Source organism: Neolamprologus brichardi, chromosome 19, assembly GCF_056152115.1.
Source record: "Neolamprologus brichardi isolate AB-2024 chromosome 19, ASM5615211v1, whole genome shotgun sequence".
Classification (NCBI taxonomy): domain Eukaryota; kingdom Metazoa; phylum Chordata; class Actinopteri; order Cichliformes; family Cichlidae; genus Neolamprologus; species Neolamprologus brichardi.
This window is the reverse complement of record NC_142122.1, coordinates 9,014,621-9,030,583: the sequence shown is the minus strand read 5'-3', so window position 1 is coordinate 9,030,583 and position 15,963 is coordinate 9,014,621. Positions and strand designations below refer to the sequence as shown.

The 15,963-nt window shown below is 40.8% G+C and overlaps 1 protein-coding gene across 2 annotated transcripts; it reads left to right on the top strand.

Annotated features, from left to right (window-relative positions):
* Nucleotides 1–21: 21 nt before the first annotated feature.
* On the top strand, nucleotides 22–12,593 carry psen1 (presenilin 1). 2 transcript variants are annotated; one of them, XM_087832824.1, is made up of 11 exons: nucleotides 22–161; nucleotides 1,541–1,627; nucleotides 3,015–3,373; nucleotides 3,688–3,829; nucleotides 5,087–5,154; nucleotides 5,249–5,469; nucleotides 6,532–6,630; nucleotides 8,364–8,456; nucleotides 9,237–9,413; nucleotides 10,198–10,316; nucleotides 10,528–12,593. In XM_087832824.1, exons 2-11 carry the CDS (start codon nucleotides 1,592–1,594, stop codon nucleotides 10,681–10,683), a joined length of 1,470 nt encoding a protein of 489 aa, XP_087688950.1. In that variant the 5' UTR covers nucleotides 22–161; nucleotides 1,541–1,591; the 3' UTR covers nucleotides 10,684–12,593. The 2 variants fall into 2 exon arrangements, with proteins under 2 accessions (XP_087688950.1, XP_087688949.1); XM_087832823.1 differs by having other exon boundaries at nucleotides 3,012–3,373.
* Nucleotides 12,594–15,963: the final 3,370 nt, after the last annotated feature.

Sequence of the window (15,963 nt, the reverse complement as noted above, 5' to 3'; positions counted from 1 at the left end):
GTTTTTTGATCCTGAACACTCGCTGACTTTACAGGAAGTAGTTTCCAGCAGCAGCCGGATGTATTGCGAGAACACAGGAACAACAAAGAGGAGAAAGTACCCGGGTTTAAACCCGACTCGAGAACCCCCAAATTAAGGAAATTATCTTGCGTTTATAGCAGGTAAGTGTAATTCTTTTAAGGGACCTTTTCAGGAACCATTTGAAATTTGGGTTACGCAACTTACCCAGCGCTAACCACCCGCAGCGGTCGCAGCCTGCTCTATCGTTATTACATTATTGGCTATCGTTAACTAGCCATTTTAGCGAATCTCCAATTAAAAATGACCTGTGTGAGTAGTTATTACAGCTAGATAATCAACGTTACAGCTTACTGGTTTCTCTCTGATAGGCATGTAAAGTCAGCAAGAAGAAGGGATCAAATAATACAGATTTTGGATTTCCCGGCGTGTAATCAGCAACGTGAACGTTACATTCCTATAGATGTTTTATTTTTTATTTTATTTTATGGCCTTCAAAGATATCTTCAAGTCTTCAAGTACAGGTTCAAATACAATTCTCACAAGTCTCTGTATACACAAGAAGAGTTACTAATCAGCGTAATCATTCTTCTTGTACACAATGGCTGTGAAGTGAACACTGCCCTTTTCTGATCTCCTCCCCCCAAAATGTGTGTGTACATACACACACATTTTGTATATATTGATTGATTGATTGATTGATTGAAGTTCGACCAAGGCTAATTTGTGGCTCAAATGTTACCTTGACATATCGTGTTGTTATCTCTTAAAACTGAAGTCTCATCAAAATCCATTTCCTCCTTATTTTACAATAAGAAAGGCCCCTCTGTTGAAAGATAGACACATCGACATAATTCAGCACAATCAAGGTTGTTATTTAAGCCTGATAGGTTTATCCTAGTATTTAAAACGTTTTCATTAATATGGAATGACTGATAAGTCTTTGAAACGATTTCACAGGTAATATTTTTGAGAAATAACTGGAACTGTTTAAAATATGAGAAGAATGTATTTAAAAAAGTGTGAAATTGTCCTTTAAAATGATTTCCAACTCTGTGAAACACTGAATTCCACCACTAAGTAAATTCCTACCACTTAATTAGTGCTACTTTAGTATTTTATATTGGTCTTAGGTTTTTTAACATGCATTTTTAGGTTGACTTTTAACATTTTTACAGTGGCCGGTAGACAGGAAAGTAGTTAAGATGAGCAGCAAAGGGCTGTGGATCTGAGTCGAACCTGGGCCGCTGCGGCATATGGTTGCATGTTCATGCTGTGAGCTAACCGACACCCATAGTGGTCTTGTGTTTTGTAACAACATGCACACGCAATGGAAAATCACTGATATTTAACATGTTTTCTGATTGATTTATTTTTTTCATTGTCCCTTTCATTTCACATAACAAATTTGCCTAATCTAGTTTATAATCTGCACAAAACATGACTCTCTCTGTCTTTACACGCTTGATTTATTCCTGTGTTGGTGGTTATATGCTCTATTGACCCACTTCTCTTTCGTCAGGGTTGAAAAGTTCCGGTTTGCATGTGAGGACAAGAGTCCACCGAGCCAACAATGGCGAACAATGCAGAGGATATCGAAAACAATATGGTCAGTATGAAATAAAGTTTCACAGTGGCTCTAATGCTATATCCGTCTATGTTAATGTAGTGGTTAATGATTGCCACACAAGAGTCTCAGTAAGAGGGAAGTAAAGTAAGAGTCTGTTTTGTAGTCACTTTGTAACATCATGTGCTGTTGAGTAGTTTTAATTTAATAATTTAATTTGGTCTCTGTTACAGTAAATTGCCCAGAACAGGGTGATTATATTCTGATAAGGAGCAGTGTGTTTCCACTGACAGCACAACCATTAACCTTTAAATCATACATAGAAGCTTTAGGAACAAGTTGGCTTTGTGCACTGAAGTTTGCTGTTACTGTAAACAAAGGCATTTCCTCCTTAGTGGAGTGAATAAGTCAAAGTCCCTTTTTACTGTCATAGTGCACTTAACAGTGCTTAGCCTCGTGCTCTACAACAGTTGAACTCATACACTGCATCTATATTTCAGCTAAGGGAACACTTTGTTTCTGTCTTCCAGCCAGATTTGTCAGAGTGACAAGTCTGGCCAGGAAGGGCGTGCTGCTACAGTATCACTACATACCTGGTTAATTTATTCAGAAAAGCAGTCTGTATGTCTTTTGTCCTTGGGACCAATATTGGCCTAATTCCCAGGACTGAGACACAAAGCAGCATACCACACAGCGAGGTCATTTTTGCACAGCAGCCTGTTTAAAAGCTCTGGCAGCTTTCACTACTCAGATCTCTGGAGACGCGTCCTGTCTTCATTTCTGTGTACCTGGTACAATTGCTTCATGTCTAGGCTGCCGCATGTCTCGACTCGTCTGGCAGCCTGACAGTTTTAGTTCACGCAGTCTCCTTGAGTTGCGTCCTTATTTTTTCCTGACGGGACAGATCCTCAGGGTGAGTGGGAACAAGCACGCTGCTGTTATCCTTGGAGCAAGAGAGGCGGTGAGCCAGTTAAGTGCACATATGGATCGTCTGATAACATTTAGTTTTAATCTTTCACATTTTGGTGTGCATTTGTTTTCAATTTCATCAAATAAAGTGGCTAAATGAAAACATTTAATTTGCCAATATAAAGAAGAAACTACTTTTGGCTGCTTCTTTATTCATAAGGTGGTCACCACAGCGTTCCTGGCTCAACCCTAAAGGGATTTGTGTCTCCTCCTGTGATTGATCTGGGGATCTTTCACTTGTTAGGCAAATGTGTACACCACTAGACCTTTGTGTGGCAAAATCTTAGTTCAGAGATTTCATTATGTATATGTAAGATACATTTTTGAACTCTATCATAGTAGGTAGGGGCTGATAAAACTGTCTGAGGGAATTTTATTTAGTAACAGGAGGCATAACTGTGTGTGTTTGTTTGTTTGTTTTTCACGCATTTCAAATATGGTTGTTTTCCTGCATCAGCAGAACCAACAGGAGGCTAACAGATCCCCAGATTCCACCCAGAAACCACAAGAAACTGGTGTGCCCAGAGTGCGGTCCAGAGGAGGTTCAGCAGCTGGTGCTGGAGCTGGAACTGGAGGAGGAGGTGATAGTGGCGGTGGAGGAGGTGGCAATGGCACCAGCCCGGAGCAGAATGGGCAGCCCCCCGCTGCTCCCGCTCCAAGAGTGGTGGAAAGAGAGGAGGAGGAGGATGAGGAGCTGACTTTGAAATACGGGGCCAAGCATGTCATCATGCTTTTTGTCCCAGTGACGCTTTGCATGGTGGTCGTCGTGGCAACCATAAAATCTGTCAGCTTCTACACCCAGAATGACGGGCAGAGATTGTAAGTGCTATGATCCATTTCACACTGATTGTAATAGGGAAATGAGATGATCCAAGGCTCACATTAGAGCCTCTGTTTGAATGACATGCAGTGCAGGAGAACTGCCACTAGGTATAGATAATGTAATGTGCTTGTGTCATTCCTCCATCCTTTGGGCATGTAGACAGTAATGCGTGTAGCTTTGTTAATGCTTAAGATCTTTATAGAGAGCCTGAGCTTTTAGTTTTTCTGAAGACTTTAATGCCCCTGAATCATCAGCTCCAAAACTGTAACCGTACTGTGTGTGTGTCTGTGTGTTTAATCTGTCGCTTCAGGATCTACACACCATTCCCTGAAGACACAGACACAGTAGGACAGAGAGCCCTCAACTCCATTCTGAATGCCACCATCATGATCACTGTAATCATCGTTATGACTTTGGTGCTGGTGATGTTATACAAGTACCGCTGCTACAAGGTACAGATTAACACCTCTAACATCTTGCTGCACCACGTATATAGTCTTATTAGCTGCACCCTAGAATGTAAAAACACTTAATGTTTCAAGGCTTTTTTACAGGATGTGTTTAAACTTATTAAAGTTGGAAAGACATAGTTTCACTAGGAACATAGTGTTCGTGATAATTTGTTATTTAGCTGTACGGCTTAGATAAACAAAAAAACAAAAACAATAAAAAAACAAATACAGAAATCTCCTGTGGAAAAGCGCCCAACACAAAACATGTTTTAAGTTGTCTGTCAGTTGGTGTAGATCCCCAGTCAAGTTGTAGAAATATGATTTCAGGAACGGTGACTGTGTTAGAAACAAAATAAAGTTAAGGTGCGGCTCGAAATCACTGCTTCCTTTATCAAAGCTCCTTCATTATTATTGAAAGGTTTAGTTTTTAATCAATACTTGACTTTTGCATTCATAATTTTTGTTGAATTAGCAGAGAGTAGTTATAAGAAACAGACACCATTGTTTTCCCTTTCCATTGCTAGAATGCACAGCATAATGGATACATTTACACAGTGAGTTGGAGACTAAAATAAAAAATACAGGGATTAAGTGTGATGAAATATATAGCAATTTAATCATGCAGTGATCACAAATACAAATACAGCTCTCATTGATGCTGTTTTCCGCTCGTCCATTGTGTTTCCCGTGGTCTACCTTGTATTAAACATGGCTTTGCAACATATATAAAAGTAAACCGTCTGAGCTAAAAGCACAGGCTTCAGACTGCTGCAAACACAGATCAATTTTTGCTATTCTTGGGCTGTATGTGATGGCAATAATACAACATCTCTCATACGGTCATCTCATGAACACTGCTGTGTGACTACAGAAGCCCCACCCACAAACCTTCTGCTGGCAAAGCAAATGCAGCTATACTACAGGATAAGTGGTAAGAACATGGACTGGAGTACATCAGTGAACCAACTCCCATTACATGAGATTTTTAGGGTGGAAGAAATGGTAGCAGAAATTGAGTTGAATGAGTGTTGGAGAAAATGTGAGCCACATATTAGTGACCATAATCACATATTTTGGTCATACCCTGAAGTAAAAAGGTTTCAGGAGGATTAAAGAGACTCAAATTTTCATTAAAGACCCAAAGGTGACTCCTTTTGGGTCAAATATTGTAGTTTAAATCAAATTCTAGATACAGAGTCTTACAAGCACAGATTCTGTGAAATATTCTGTAAATAATGCGGATTTTTGCTTTCACAGGTGATCCAAGGCTGGCTCTTCCTTTCCTCTCTCCTCCTGCTCTTCTTCTTCTCCTACATCTACCTCAAGTAAGCTGCACAACTTAACTTTTAATGCAGTTGTTACAAACATTTCAAAGTGTCAAGCAGTTTAATTCATTATGCTTTCACTCTGTCCAAACAGAGAGGTTTTTAAGACCTACAATCTGGCCATGGACTACGTAACCCTAGCGATAATAATCTGGAATTTCGGAGTGGTGGGCATGATGTGTATTCATTGGAAGGGACCTCTGCGGCTCCAGCAGGCCTACCTCATCATGATCAGCGCCCTGATGGCCCTGGTTTTCATCAAGTACCTGCCAGAGTGGACTGCCTGGCTCATATTAGCTGTCATATCTGTCTACGGTAAGTCTCGCACGCTGCTTTTTGACCTCTGTGTTCTTTAAAGTCTTCATCAAACCTTTGAAGATGTTTTTGTGTGCTAATGTCCAGTCATCTGGTTTCTTTTAGCGGTTTCGCTGGATAAAAGCATGGAGGGGGGGGGAAAAAAAGCTAAACTTTAAAATGTCACTTTTAAGATATATAAACTTTTGATTTTTAAACAAAAACTTTTTAAGCAATTGAGCCTTTTCTATATTTTTGATAAATGAATAAACTCTGAAAGAAAACCTAATCTTGACCAATCCGTTACACTTTTAACTGAACACCGCTGTGTAAATGTATTCTTACTTATAGGAACATTTTTTTCTCTCTGCAGTGGTATCTATGCAAGTGTCGAAATATCTCGTTGCTAGAGGGAAGAATGTTTCTCAAGAGCTAAAACATTTACAAAAGTACTTGAAAATGGGGTGAAAAGTCTGTGAGGAATGGAAATGTGGGGGCAGAAGGGCTAAAAGCCAAACCTGATATCCAGAGAGCACACACAGATGCTCAAACTGTCAAATCAGTGGTGGCAACAAGAAACATTTAGATAGATTAGGTGTCAGTCACAGAGGAATTTTTGAGTTAGTGTTCCAGGCTTAAATCACTTTGCGTGTATGCCATAGAAAAATAAATAGGAAGTGTGTTTGCTCGAAAGCTTGCTTAATATTTTTGTCTTGATTTGTGTATTTCCTCAAAGGCAGCGCACTGGGACAAAGTCCAGGGTATATCAAGCGTCATCAAATTAGATTTCCTGTTAGTGTGTCAGTTTTCTTTTCCAAGAACACTATTTAACTGGGAATCAGAGTTTAGCCACAGATCACAGTGTTGTGTAATACTTGGATGTATCATAAATTATGCCGTGTTTCAATAAACTAGGAAGTAAACCCTTTAGAGATTTGGGACTGCCAGAAACTGTGCATGTTAACTTAAGCTCCTGCCCCTTGTTCATAGAAGATATCACATCAGGTCATTTGGCCTCTTAAAGAACCCTCTGTTCAGTAGCTAACATCCTTTTTCTGGCCTCTGTCGTCTTTTCTCTTGCAGATCTGTTGGCAGTGCTCTGTCCCAAAGGGCCTCTGAGGATCCTGGTGGAGACTGCTCAAGAGAGAAATGAGCCCATCTTTCCAGCTCTCATCTATTCTTGTAAGATGGACAATGTCCGCAGGCCTACACCACTACATTTAGTAACATTTTATTGCATTAAAACAAAGATGGGCAAATGAAATCTTCAGTACGTTTACTTTAAATGTTATTTTTCTTCTCATACTTAAAGTCTTTCCTCTTCTTTAAGGGACTTAATTTAATTTTTAGCATTTTAAATGATTTTATTTGTAGATTAAGAAATACCAATTCTACTCTAAATGTAATGTTTCCAGTGTTTCTGTTGTGTTACAGTTAAATCCATAACTTGCTGAACAAACACAGTTTTTGTAGCTTTGGACCTGTACACCACCACCACCACCACCACCACAGTGGATTTAATTTCAAACAATTGTAATGTTTTTAAAGTGCAGATTTTTGCTGATATTTAAGGGTTTTTAAAAGCATATTACATCAAGAACTTAGGAATTACAGGTATTTTTATACACAGTCCCCTTTCTTCAGTGGCTCAAAATTAATTGGACTTTTAAATTACAGGAGAGAATTCATCTCTTGTTATTTCATGACAAATTAAGCAGACATAATGCCTAAAATTGATTTAAAGAGGTACATTTGTAATTTATAGCTTATCACTGTCATTTTAAACTAAATAGCATGGTAATATAATTAATTTCATCACTAAGAAAACAACTTTGCAACGTCTGCCTGAAGAACATTCATCAGGAGCTCGACACATTTGTTAAGGTCTACAATCAGGGAAATACAGAGTTTACAGAGTTTACAACAATGTACAAAACACAGTTTGGGAGAGTCTAATCTGGTCTTTTTGTTCTTGAGCGCAGAGTCCCAGTTCTGGGGAAAAAAATCTTTGGATAAACAAAATGAAGACTAACTTGTAACAAAATGATTCAAAGAGAAAAGTATGGAGAAGGACACAAATTGATCATCAGCCAAAGAAAACCGCAGACATGGTGGAGGTAGTTTTATGCCATGGCCATGTCTGGCTGACAATCGGGTCACTAGTGTTTAATGATGATGCGACTGCTGATAGAAGTAGTAGGATGAATGTAAAGTGTACAGGGCTGTAGTATCTGCTCTGATTCAGCGAGATCCAAGAACCAGCAGAGCTTACTTTTCATTTACTGCAGATTAAACGGAGAGCAGAAAGACTCACACACATGCAGCATTGAAGGTAGCTATAGCAAAGGCCAGCATTTAATAATGTCCATTGATTCTAAATATCACGGCGTCATTGACTGCAAATGATTTTCATCCAATTAGTAAAAACAATCATTATATTTTAGATTATTTCAGTTACCGGTACCAAACGACTCACGGACCGGTACCGGTCCGAGGCCCGGGGGTTGGGGACCGCTGATGTACACGTTAAGGACCTAATTGTATATAGTCAGTATCACACATCCTGCTTTAAACAGTGAGACCTTAACCATTCACCTCCATTCAAACACTCAAATGTTTTTAAATATCATCAGAAACTTCAGCTACCTTCAGCACAGTTATTTCTAATGAAACTTCTTCTGCTTTCAATAGTTCAAACTGCTTTGTTTTAGAATGTCTGCCTTCCCTTAAACAGATGGTGTTTCCTTTAATGGACACTTCAACTTCATATAGTGCTTGTTTAGTTTAGTTTTTTTGTTTTGTTTTCAGCTCATTTTAAGATGTGTTTGTAGCACTCTAGCTTCAGCTGTTGCTAACTTATATTTACCTTTTAAAGGCTCTTAACACAAACCGATCTCCCAAACCTTCTTCTCCAGCTACGATGGTGTGGCTCGTCAACATGGCAGACACAGACAGGCCAAATAGGAACTCGACAGAAGCAGCTTCGCCTCAACAAGAGCCTCAAGAAGGTAACTAACAACTCAAAGAGATGGACTGCGCTTGACTTTGGTGCTCGACGGTAGGGCTGTTCGATATAACGATATATATCGGATGACGATATCAAAACATCTATCGTTTCGTTTCACGCTATCGTTTGTTTCGTGGTGTCGCAAAATAAACAGTTTACGGCAATATTTTTCATCCTTTTGATGGTCACTGTAGTGGCTATATTAATTTCCTAAAGTTCTCTCTCTCTTATATTTAATATAACCACACTACGGACGGACAAGCGCCTGTTTTTATGCGTTGTCGTTAGCAACAACGGCGGTCAAACCATCACGTGTCCGGTTGTTTATTTTCCACATAAACCTTTCACAATAAAGCTCAAGATCCTTTTGATACTTTTCAAAATAAACTGAATCACGTGAAAGAGCAGATTATTTACGGATGAGAATTAAAAAAGAGCCGCCAGGTGCTAAAAAATAAACCTTAGACTTAAACGTTAGAACAGGTTTTTCCCCGCAGCACGCCGTGTAATAAATACTCACAAAGAAAACGGCGGCTTATGACTAAAAATGTATAGTTTCATGCGTCTGTTAAAACACTCGACTTCACATGACGCCCAGCTGGAAACACTTCACGCATGTTGAGCTGCCCGAGATTCACAGAATTTACAGACAGTGTTAAAATTTTGTGATTTATATCGTTATCGGACGATAGATGTTTTATGTCGGGATATGAGATTTTGGTCATATCGCACAGCCCTACTCGACGGTTACTTTTCAAACCTAACTGGTATCTTTTTTCAGCACCACTGGCGTCTCCGGTCCCATCGAGTCCGTCACAGGACGATGGAGGTTTCACCCAGTCCTGGGTCAGCCAGCAGGAGCATCGACTGGGGCCGCTCCAGTCGACCGATGAGACCAGACGGGAAATCCAGCAGATGCCCTCAGCGCGTCCTCCTGTTGAAGAGGATGATGAGGAGAGTAAGTGGTGAAACAATATTGAACATTATGGCTGACTAATATGTGGTTACTGCTGGATCTTATGTAGTACAAAGTACACAGGGCAGATGGAAGCATAAACAGAATGTTAAGTAATGGACCAAGTATATTTACTAACGTTGGCGTCCGTGCAGGATTGCAGATTTAAACCCAGTATTCCCTGCAACTATGTGGCTTTGCAGCGGTGAATTATTCCACTCTATTCTACAAGTATTACTTAAATTGGGCAAAGATCATACCTCCGTTTTCTGAAAACAGCTGCCTGCTGAAACATAAAATATTTTATCGTGCTCCATAGAGTTGAGCATCATACTTTAAATCACCCAGATTAGCTATTAAGTAAAAACAAAACCCGTCAGGGTCATTTTTAGATTTTAAAAGTGTAAAACATTTAAAAGCCTGTGAATTCTCACATTGTCTGCTTTCCTCTTCTTAGCGTGTAATCATCAGCTACTCAGACATTAAACATTTTAGGAATGTTTTGAAGTGTTCCCTTTTCTGTGAAATTGGGGGCATGTGTGAATGGAACTATTTTGGGACTGAGAAAATTAGGAAGCGATTATTCACGGAAATTGCTAGTGTTCATCTCTGTGCTATATTGAGGCCAGTGCTCGTTTTAACTTAAAGCTTCAGTAAATATGGGGTGAGAGATTTTGTTTTTACAGTAATTACACACAAGGAAAGGTTTCTATAGGGTGTGTGGCTGAAGCAAAACTTGGGTTTGAATTGACTCCACCCTGAATGTGGCGTCCCTCTGCCTTCTCAGGGGGTGTCAAGCTGGGACTCGGAGACTTCATCTTCTACAGCATGCTGGTGGGAAAAGCCTCAGCCACGGCCAGCGGCGACTGGAACACCACCCTCGCCTGCTTCGTAGCCATCCTCATTGTGAGTGATCAGCTGTTTATTTTGGTATCAAACTCGACTCACCGCAACTTCAACCCTCTCTCTGTGCACAGTACCCACCCCCCTTTATGTAAACCTCTTGATTACATAATAAGCAATTTTTTGCCTCCTTCAGCGCTGATTTTGTTTGGTATACAATTACTCAGTGTGCTATTTCCAAAGTGTTTTATTTTGTCTGTCTCTGCCCCCGCAGGGCTTATGTCTGACTCTGCTCCTCCTCGCCATCTTCAAGAAAGCACTCCCCGCTCTGCCCATCTCCATTTTTTTCGGCCTCGTCTTCTATTTCGCCACAGATAACTTGGTACGGCCCTTCATGGACAAGCTGGCGCTACACCAGTTCTACATTTAGCAGGACGCTGCCCTGATAACCCTCACCCACATAGCTCTCCGGCCAACAACATGAGAGCAGCCCCTTCACAGCCGGGGAACAAAGAGCGATGCTGGGGCCCCTCCCGCCCCCACATCCCCTCCTAAGAGCTCATGATGCTGGGACACAAGTTGTTTTTGCTCTGCCTTTTTTTTCTGGCACCAAAGGAGCGTATTCTCCACAACAGCTGATCTTAAACCTTTGTATTTCTGTGTTAAACCAAGAAGCGACGCTTCTCGCTCGGCTTGGGATCTCATCTTCAGTTCGTTCGCTGATCAACAGCTTCAGGCGCAGTCCAAACCCAGTGGGAAGCTTTTACTTTTATTTATCCAGGGAAGCTTTACAAGAGCTCATCCGCTCCTTTCTCAGCAGTGCCCTTTTTTTTCTTTTTTTGCATACACACAGACACTCACCCACACACACACACACACACTCAAAACTGGGAGAAGCCCGGTCCAACCGCAGTCTTCTACAGCTGTGGCTTTACAGCAGGTGCCTTCCTCAGGGACACCTTAGCGGTAGCTGTTGAGCAAAGGGAGACGTTTTCATGAAATCTTCCTTTAAAGACTTTGAACAACCTTTCTGTCACATCTGTTTGCATTACTGCAGAGCTACCACTGGCCCCGAACTAAACCGAAGATTACCAAGCCTTCAACAAACGAATGGACACTCAGTGATGATAGTGATAATAGATAGAAATGTGTAGTTTGATTGTGTATAAGATATCAGTCACCAGAGTGTGCTTTTCTCACTGCTAAGAATGGTTAAAAAAAAAAAAATCACTTTAGACACGCAGAAGTCTGAAGCAGGTGTGATTTACATTGATGTACGCTGAAATGGATGCTTTGATCATGTGAGGCTCTTCCTTATGTGAATAGTAGAGACTTTTCTCTCTTGGACTGAATAATAAGTGTTATTGTGGCACCCATTACATCATTCCACCAAGTTTTCTGCCCCCAGTTTTAAATGGAATCAGATTTGAATTCGCAGCTCGTAGAGGGAGGAAAGAGCACTACAGTGACACACTCACACCTGAGACTTGTCTGCCACTGAGGAGCTCTGCTGGAGCAGCCGGTGGTTCAGTGCCTTGCTCAAGGGCATTTAAGTAGTTGTTGTTGTAGGCCAGAAACATCCTTTTTGTTCTCTTTCCCGACTCAGTTTGTTGTCTTTATTTTTACTTTTTTTTCTCCAACCTGTCGATTGGGATTGTAACCTGTGATCATATGGTCACAAACTCTGAACCTTTAGGCTATAGCTGCCCTCATGATGCTCGCCTGGTGCTTTTTGGAACTATGCTACATCGATACTGAAATGATTTTACTTACAAGCAGATAGTTATGTTTTGTTTTGGTTTTTTTTTTTCAACATATGCAGAAAAGAAACAGTACTTTTAGAGACATGACTGTATTCACTGGATTCCTGCCAGTTTATTAAAATCTGCGAGCGTGTGAAAACAGTGATGTGCAGTTGTTGAGCGTCAAAACCTGATAAGTGAACCAGTGCATCTATTTCAATTTGACACCTCAATTTGCAAACAACTTAATCTCCAATTATGAAGCAGACTGCTTTAGTCAGATTAAAACCAAAAACTTTGATTCAAAAATTTAAAAAAGCGATATGATATGTGTAAGAACAAAAAGCCTGCACATTACTTTGGAGGGTGACCAGCACTTCTGTTATTCCACTAGAGGTTCATGCTTGCAAAGAGAAGAATTCAAGAGGCGACATTTTAAAAAGACCATTTTTTTCCCCCCACCTTTTGTTTTTTGGGAATAACCTGGGTAACTGGCTTTTTTTTTTGTCCTTCACATGCTTATGTGTGTTATGCAAGATTCCTCCAATTCGAATTTTGTTCTTTTTTTAAATAAAAAAATAAACAATAAAATTGAAAATGCCTTTTTTGTTTTATTGTTGCTGCAGTTTCTTATCAGACATCTGCTTCTATATCCATTCTCCACCTGTACAAACGGTGGGACCACAGTCCTGGAAGTCTTTGCTCTTTCTGCTACTTACAGTTCATAGCTAATGTATCGGGCCACCACCAAATGTAAGGTTTACGCCACAGCTGCCCTAAATTAACAGAATTGTTAATTAATGTCTCTGTATCTTGATTCTGTTCCTCTGGAGCGTTTTCAGTGGGAGAAACATTTTGTCACTCATCCAAGTGACTTCTTCAGGCACTTGGATCAAATATTTAGTTAAGCAGATGAATCGAGATAGAAACAAAACAGGATATTTAGTCATTTCAGCACAAAAGCTATGAACTAGATTGTTCTCTTTTTCATGACTCCCCACAAAAGTCAGGATCAACATCAACCTTCAAATAGTTGAAAAACACTTTAGCCTTTTTTGATTGTCAGTGAGCAATCCCTCATGAGGCTGTCGTAGAACTACGCGGGTCGGTGGGAACATTGTGGAAATTCCTCGGCGTGCTGGTAAACTGGCATTCCGCACTCAGCATCCCCTGATGCCAGCTGGCTGACAGACGCAGTTGGCATGTAGCCTGGGGCACTGGCCGCTTTTGCTGTCACCATGGGGATTGTTTGGCCTTGCTGGCTGGGACAGTGGCACAGTATGGCAGTTTACCCAGAATATTTAGCCTCATACTGTGACTTACCTAACAAGCCCTCAGTGAGGCCTCCTCCTGGCATGCAAATCCTGCAGCTCGACCGGTGAACACCTACGAGTTAATTCCATTATGCTTTCCTTGCACTGATTCTAGAAACCTGCTCTGTTCAGATTAAGTTATACCCTGCACTTGAAGCTCTTTTGGGCTTCTCACCAAGGGGGAAAAAAGATTCAAACTTATTTTAACTTTCTCCCTTCAATGAAAGACACGTAAGTCTCATGTGTTGCACTGACATAGATATAGACACTGCAAATATTAAAAGTGAAAATGCACAAAAATGTGACTTTATGGATGTGCAAGTATTTGCTGGGATTTACCTGTCAGTATTTAAACCACTGGCAAGTGAAGTGAATAACACTGATTATCTTTTTACAATGTCACCTGGAAAAGTTGTGAGATGTAACTCTGCAGATGAACAGTCATTAACGAGAGTTAGACTGTCATGTCTGGACAACTGGGTCAGAGCATCACCAAAATGGCAGATATTACCAGGTTTTTCCAGCATCCAGTGATTAGTTTGTACCAAATGTGGTCAAAGAAAGGAAAACCAGTGAACTGGTGACAGGGTCATGGGCAGCGAAGACTCATCAGTGTGTCTGGTGATGTCTGCAGATGATGTCTGCACAATAGAAAAAGAAGTAACAGAAACAGAGTGCATCTCATGGACCAGTCAGAGTGGAGCACAGAGCAATGGAACGTGGATGAATCCCACTGTGGTGCGTGCAAGTTTACCTGGGAAAGAGAAGGAGGCAGGATCTATGGGAAGAAAGCTACCAGGTGGAGGTAGTGTGATGCTGGGTATTGTTCTGCTTGGACACACTGTGTCCTGGTACTCATAGTGATGTTACTTTAATCTCTACCATCTATCTTAAGAGCTCAATACAACTGAGCATCTGAAACAGGGGTCAGGGGGACCTACACTACAGGCAGGTACTTTTAATTAATATAGATTCATACATACGACACATTCATATTGGTTAATACTAATGGTAAGCCAGAAAGTAAGACTTAACACTTCACATGAAAGCTATAACTTTCCACATCCCTCTGTGGCTGTGGCTGTTTAAGCTCCTTTACTGGGCATGTGAGACCACAGAGTGAACTGAGGTAATCTGCCAATCACTGTCATCCTCTAATGGGAGTCGATTTAGCCAGGAGACTTTGTGGCTGTGTATCACACCTGTGCACGTAAGAGGTTTCCCAGGATAGTGCTAATAAGGAGATTATCGTGCAGGGAGGGACGTCTGAGGATTAGGCTTCGTTAATCGCTCTGCGCAGACAACAAGTGCAGACACTCAGCGGCACGGGAGAGAGGACACGAAGCTTGGACAAAAAGAGCAGAAAAGCCCGTAAAGGTGAATAAATAACCATCAAAGATGTCCAAGGACAAGCTGGAGAGCCTGGTGAAGCGTATGGAGGAGACACTGTCGGAGATGGAGCAGCTGAAAACGCACTGCGGAAGGCAGAGCGAGGAGCTGAGCCAGCTGGTGGTGGAGCTCCGGCGAGAGAACCAGGAGCTGGTGGAGAAGTACAACCAGCTCGCTGTGGAGATGAAGGAAGCCAAGGAGGTTATAGAACAGCTACAGGACACAAAATATGCCTTCAATGCAAAAGAAAGGCAAGCTCAGAAGCTCAGCAGGCAGCTCTGAGGGCCCACACGCAGAGTGGGAACCCGATGTGACCCAGTCCTGTAGGAAAATCAGACTGGAAGGCGAATGGAAAAAGAATAAAAAAACTGCTCATTGAAGATGATGTCTAGAATCTGGGTGGGCATGCAAAATAAACTGGGCACAGCTGTTTCCTTTAACATATAGAGTGAACATATGTGTACATTTAATGCCTGTGGCAGAGTGGCTGTAAAGCTTAGTAATTTGAATGTAACTTAAACCCTGTGGCTTAGAGTCCTTTTAAAGCTGCAACAAGACTTAATGACCAGGAATAAAAACCGAAAGTCTTTAAGAAATGTGGATGTGGAAAGTGTGGACTTGAAAATGCTCATTAGATTTCTATAATTAAAACAACATTCCTGGAAGCTAAGATACACTTCCCTGTAAAGTTATTACAGGATAAAAGCCACTGGATATTATTTTTAAGTGGGTGGTCAACTATTTTTGGTTGTGTAAAGGACTAAAAATAACTTGCTATCCCTCCCGCCCACAGAAAGAGTGCAAACACAAGAAAAACAGAGAAAATGTGCTTTGATTTGTTGTTCAGCATGTTTAAATTCTAAACATCTTATGCATATAAGACTGACAGTTGCTTGTGTTTAAGGCTTTTTGCATCATGTTAATTTACAATTTTAATGGTTTTACACTGCATAAAAAAATGATGTAGTCAATCATGTGCATTAAACATGCATTCTTTCTGAAAGCCAGCAGGTGGCGACTTCACTGATTTTGAAAGGAAGTCCGATTGTATAAAAGGTTCTGAGAAATGATTTTCACTTGGTTTGTTTTCTCTGTAAAGTTTTAATTGCTAGTTTAAAGTCTCAAGGAGCACAATCTCACGATCATTTTCAAGTTATAGTCATATTTAAAGCAAAACTAACAATATATCAGGGTACGTGTTAGGGTGCGGTGACTTTGTAATTGCTCTCATCATGTATTGTTTTTGGGGTTTCAGTCAAATCCACC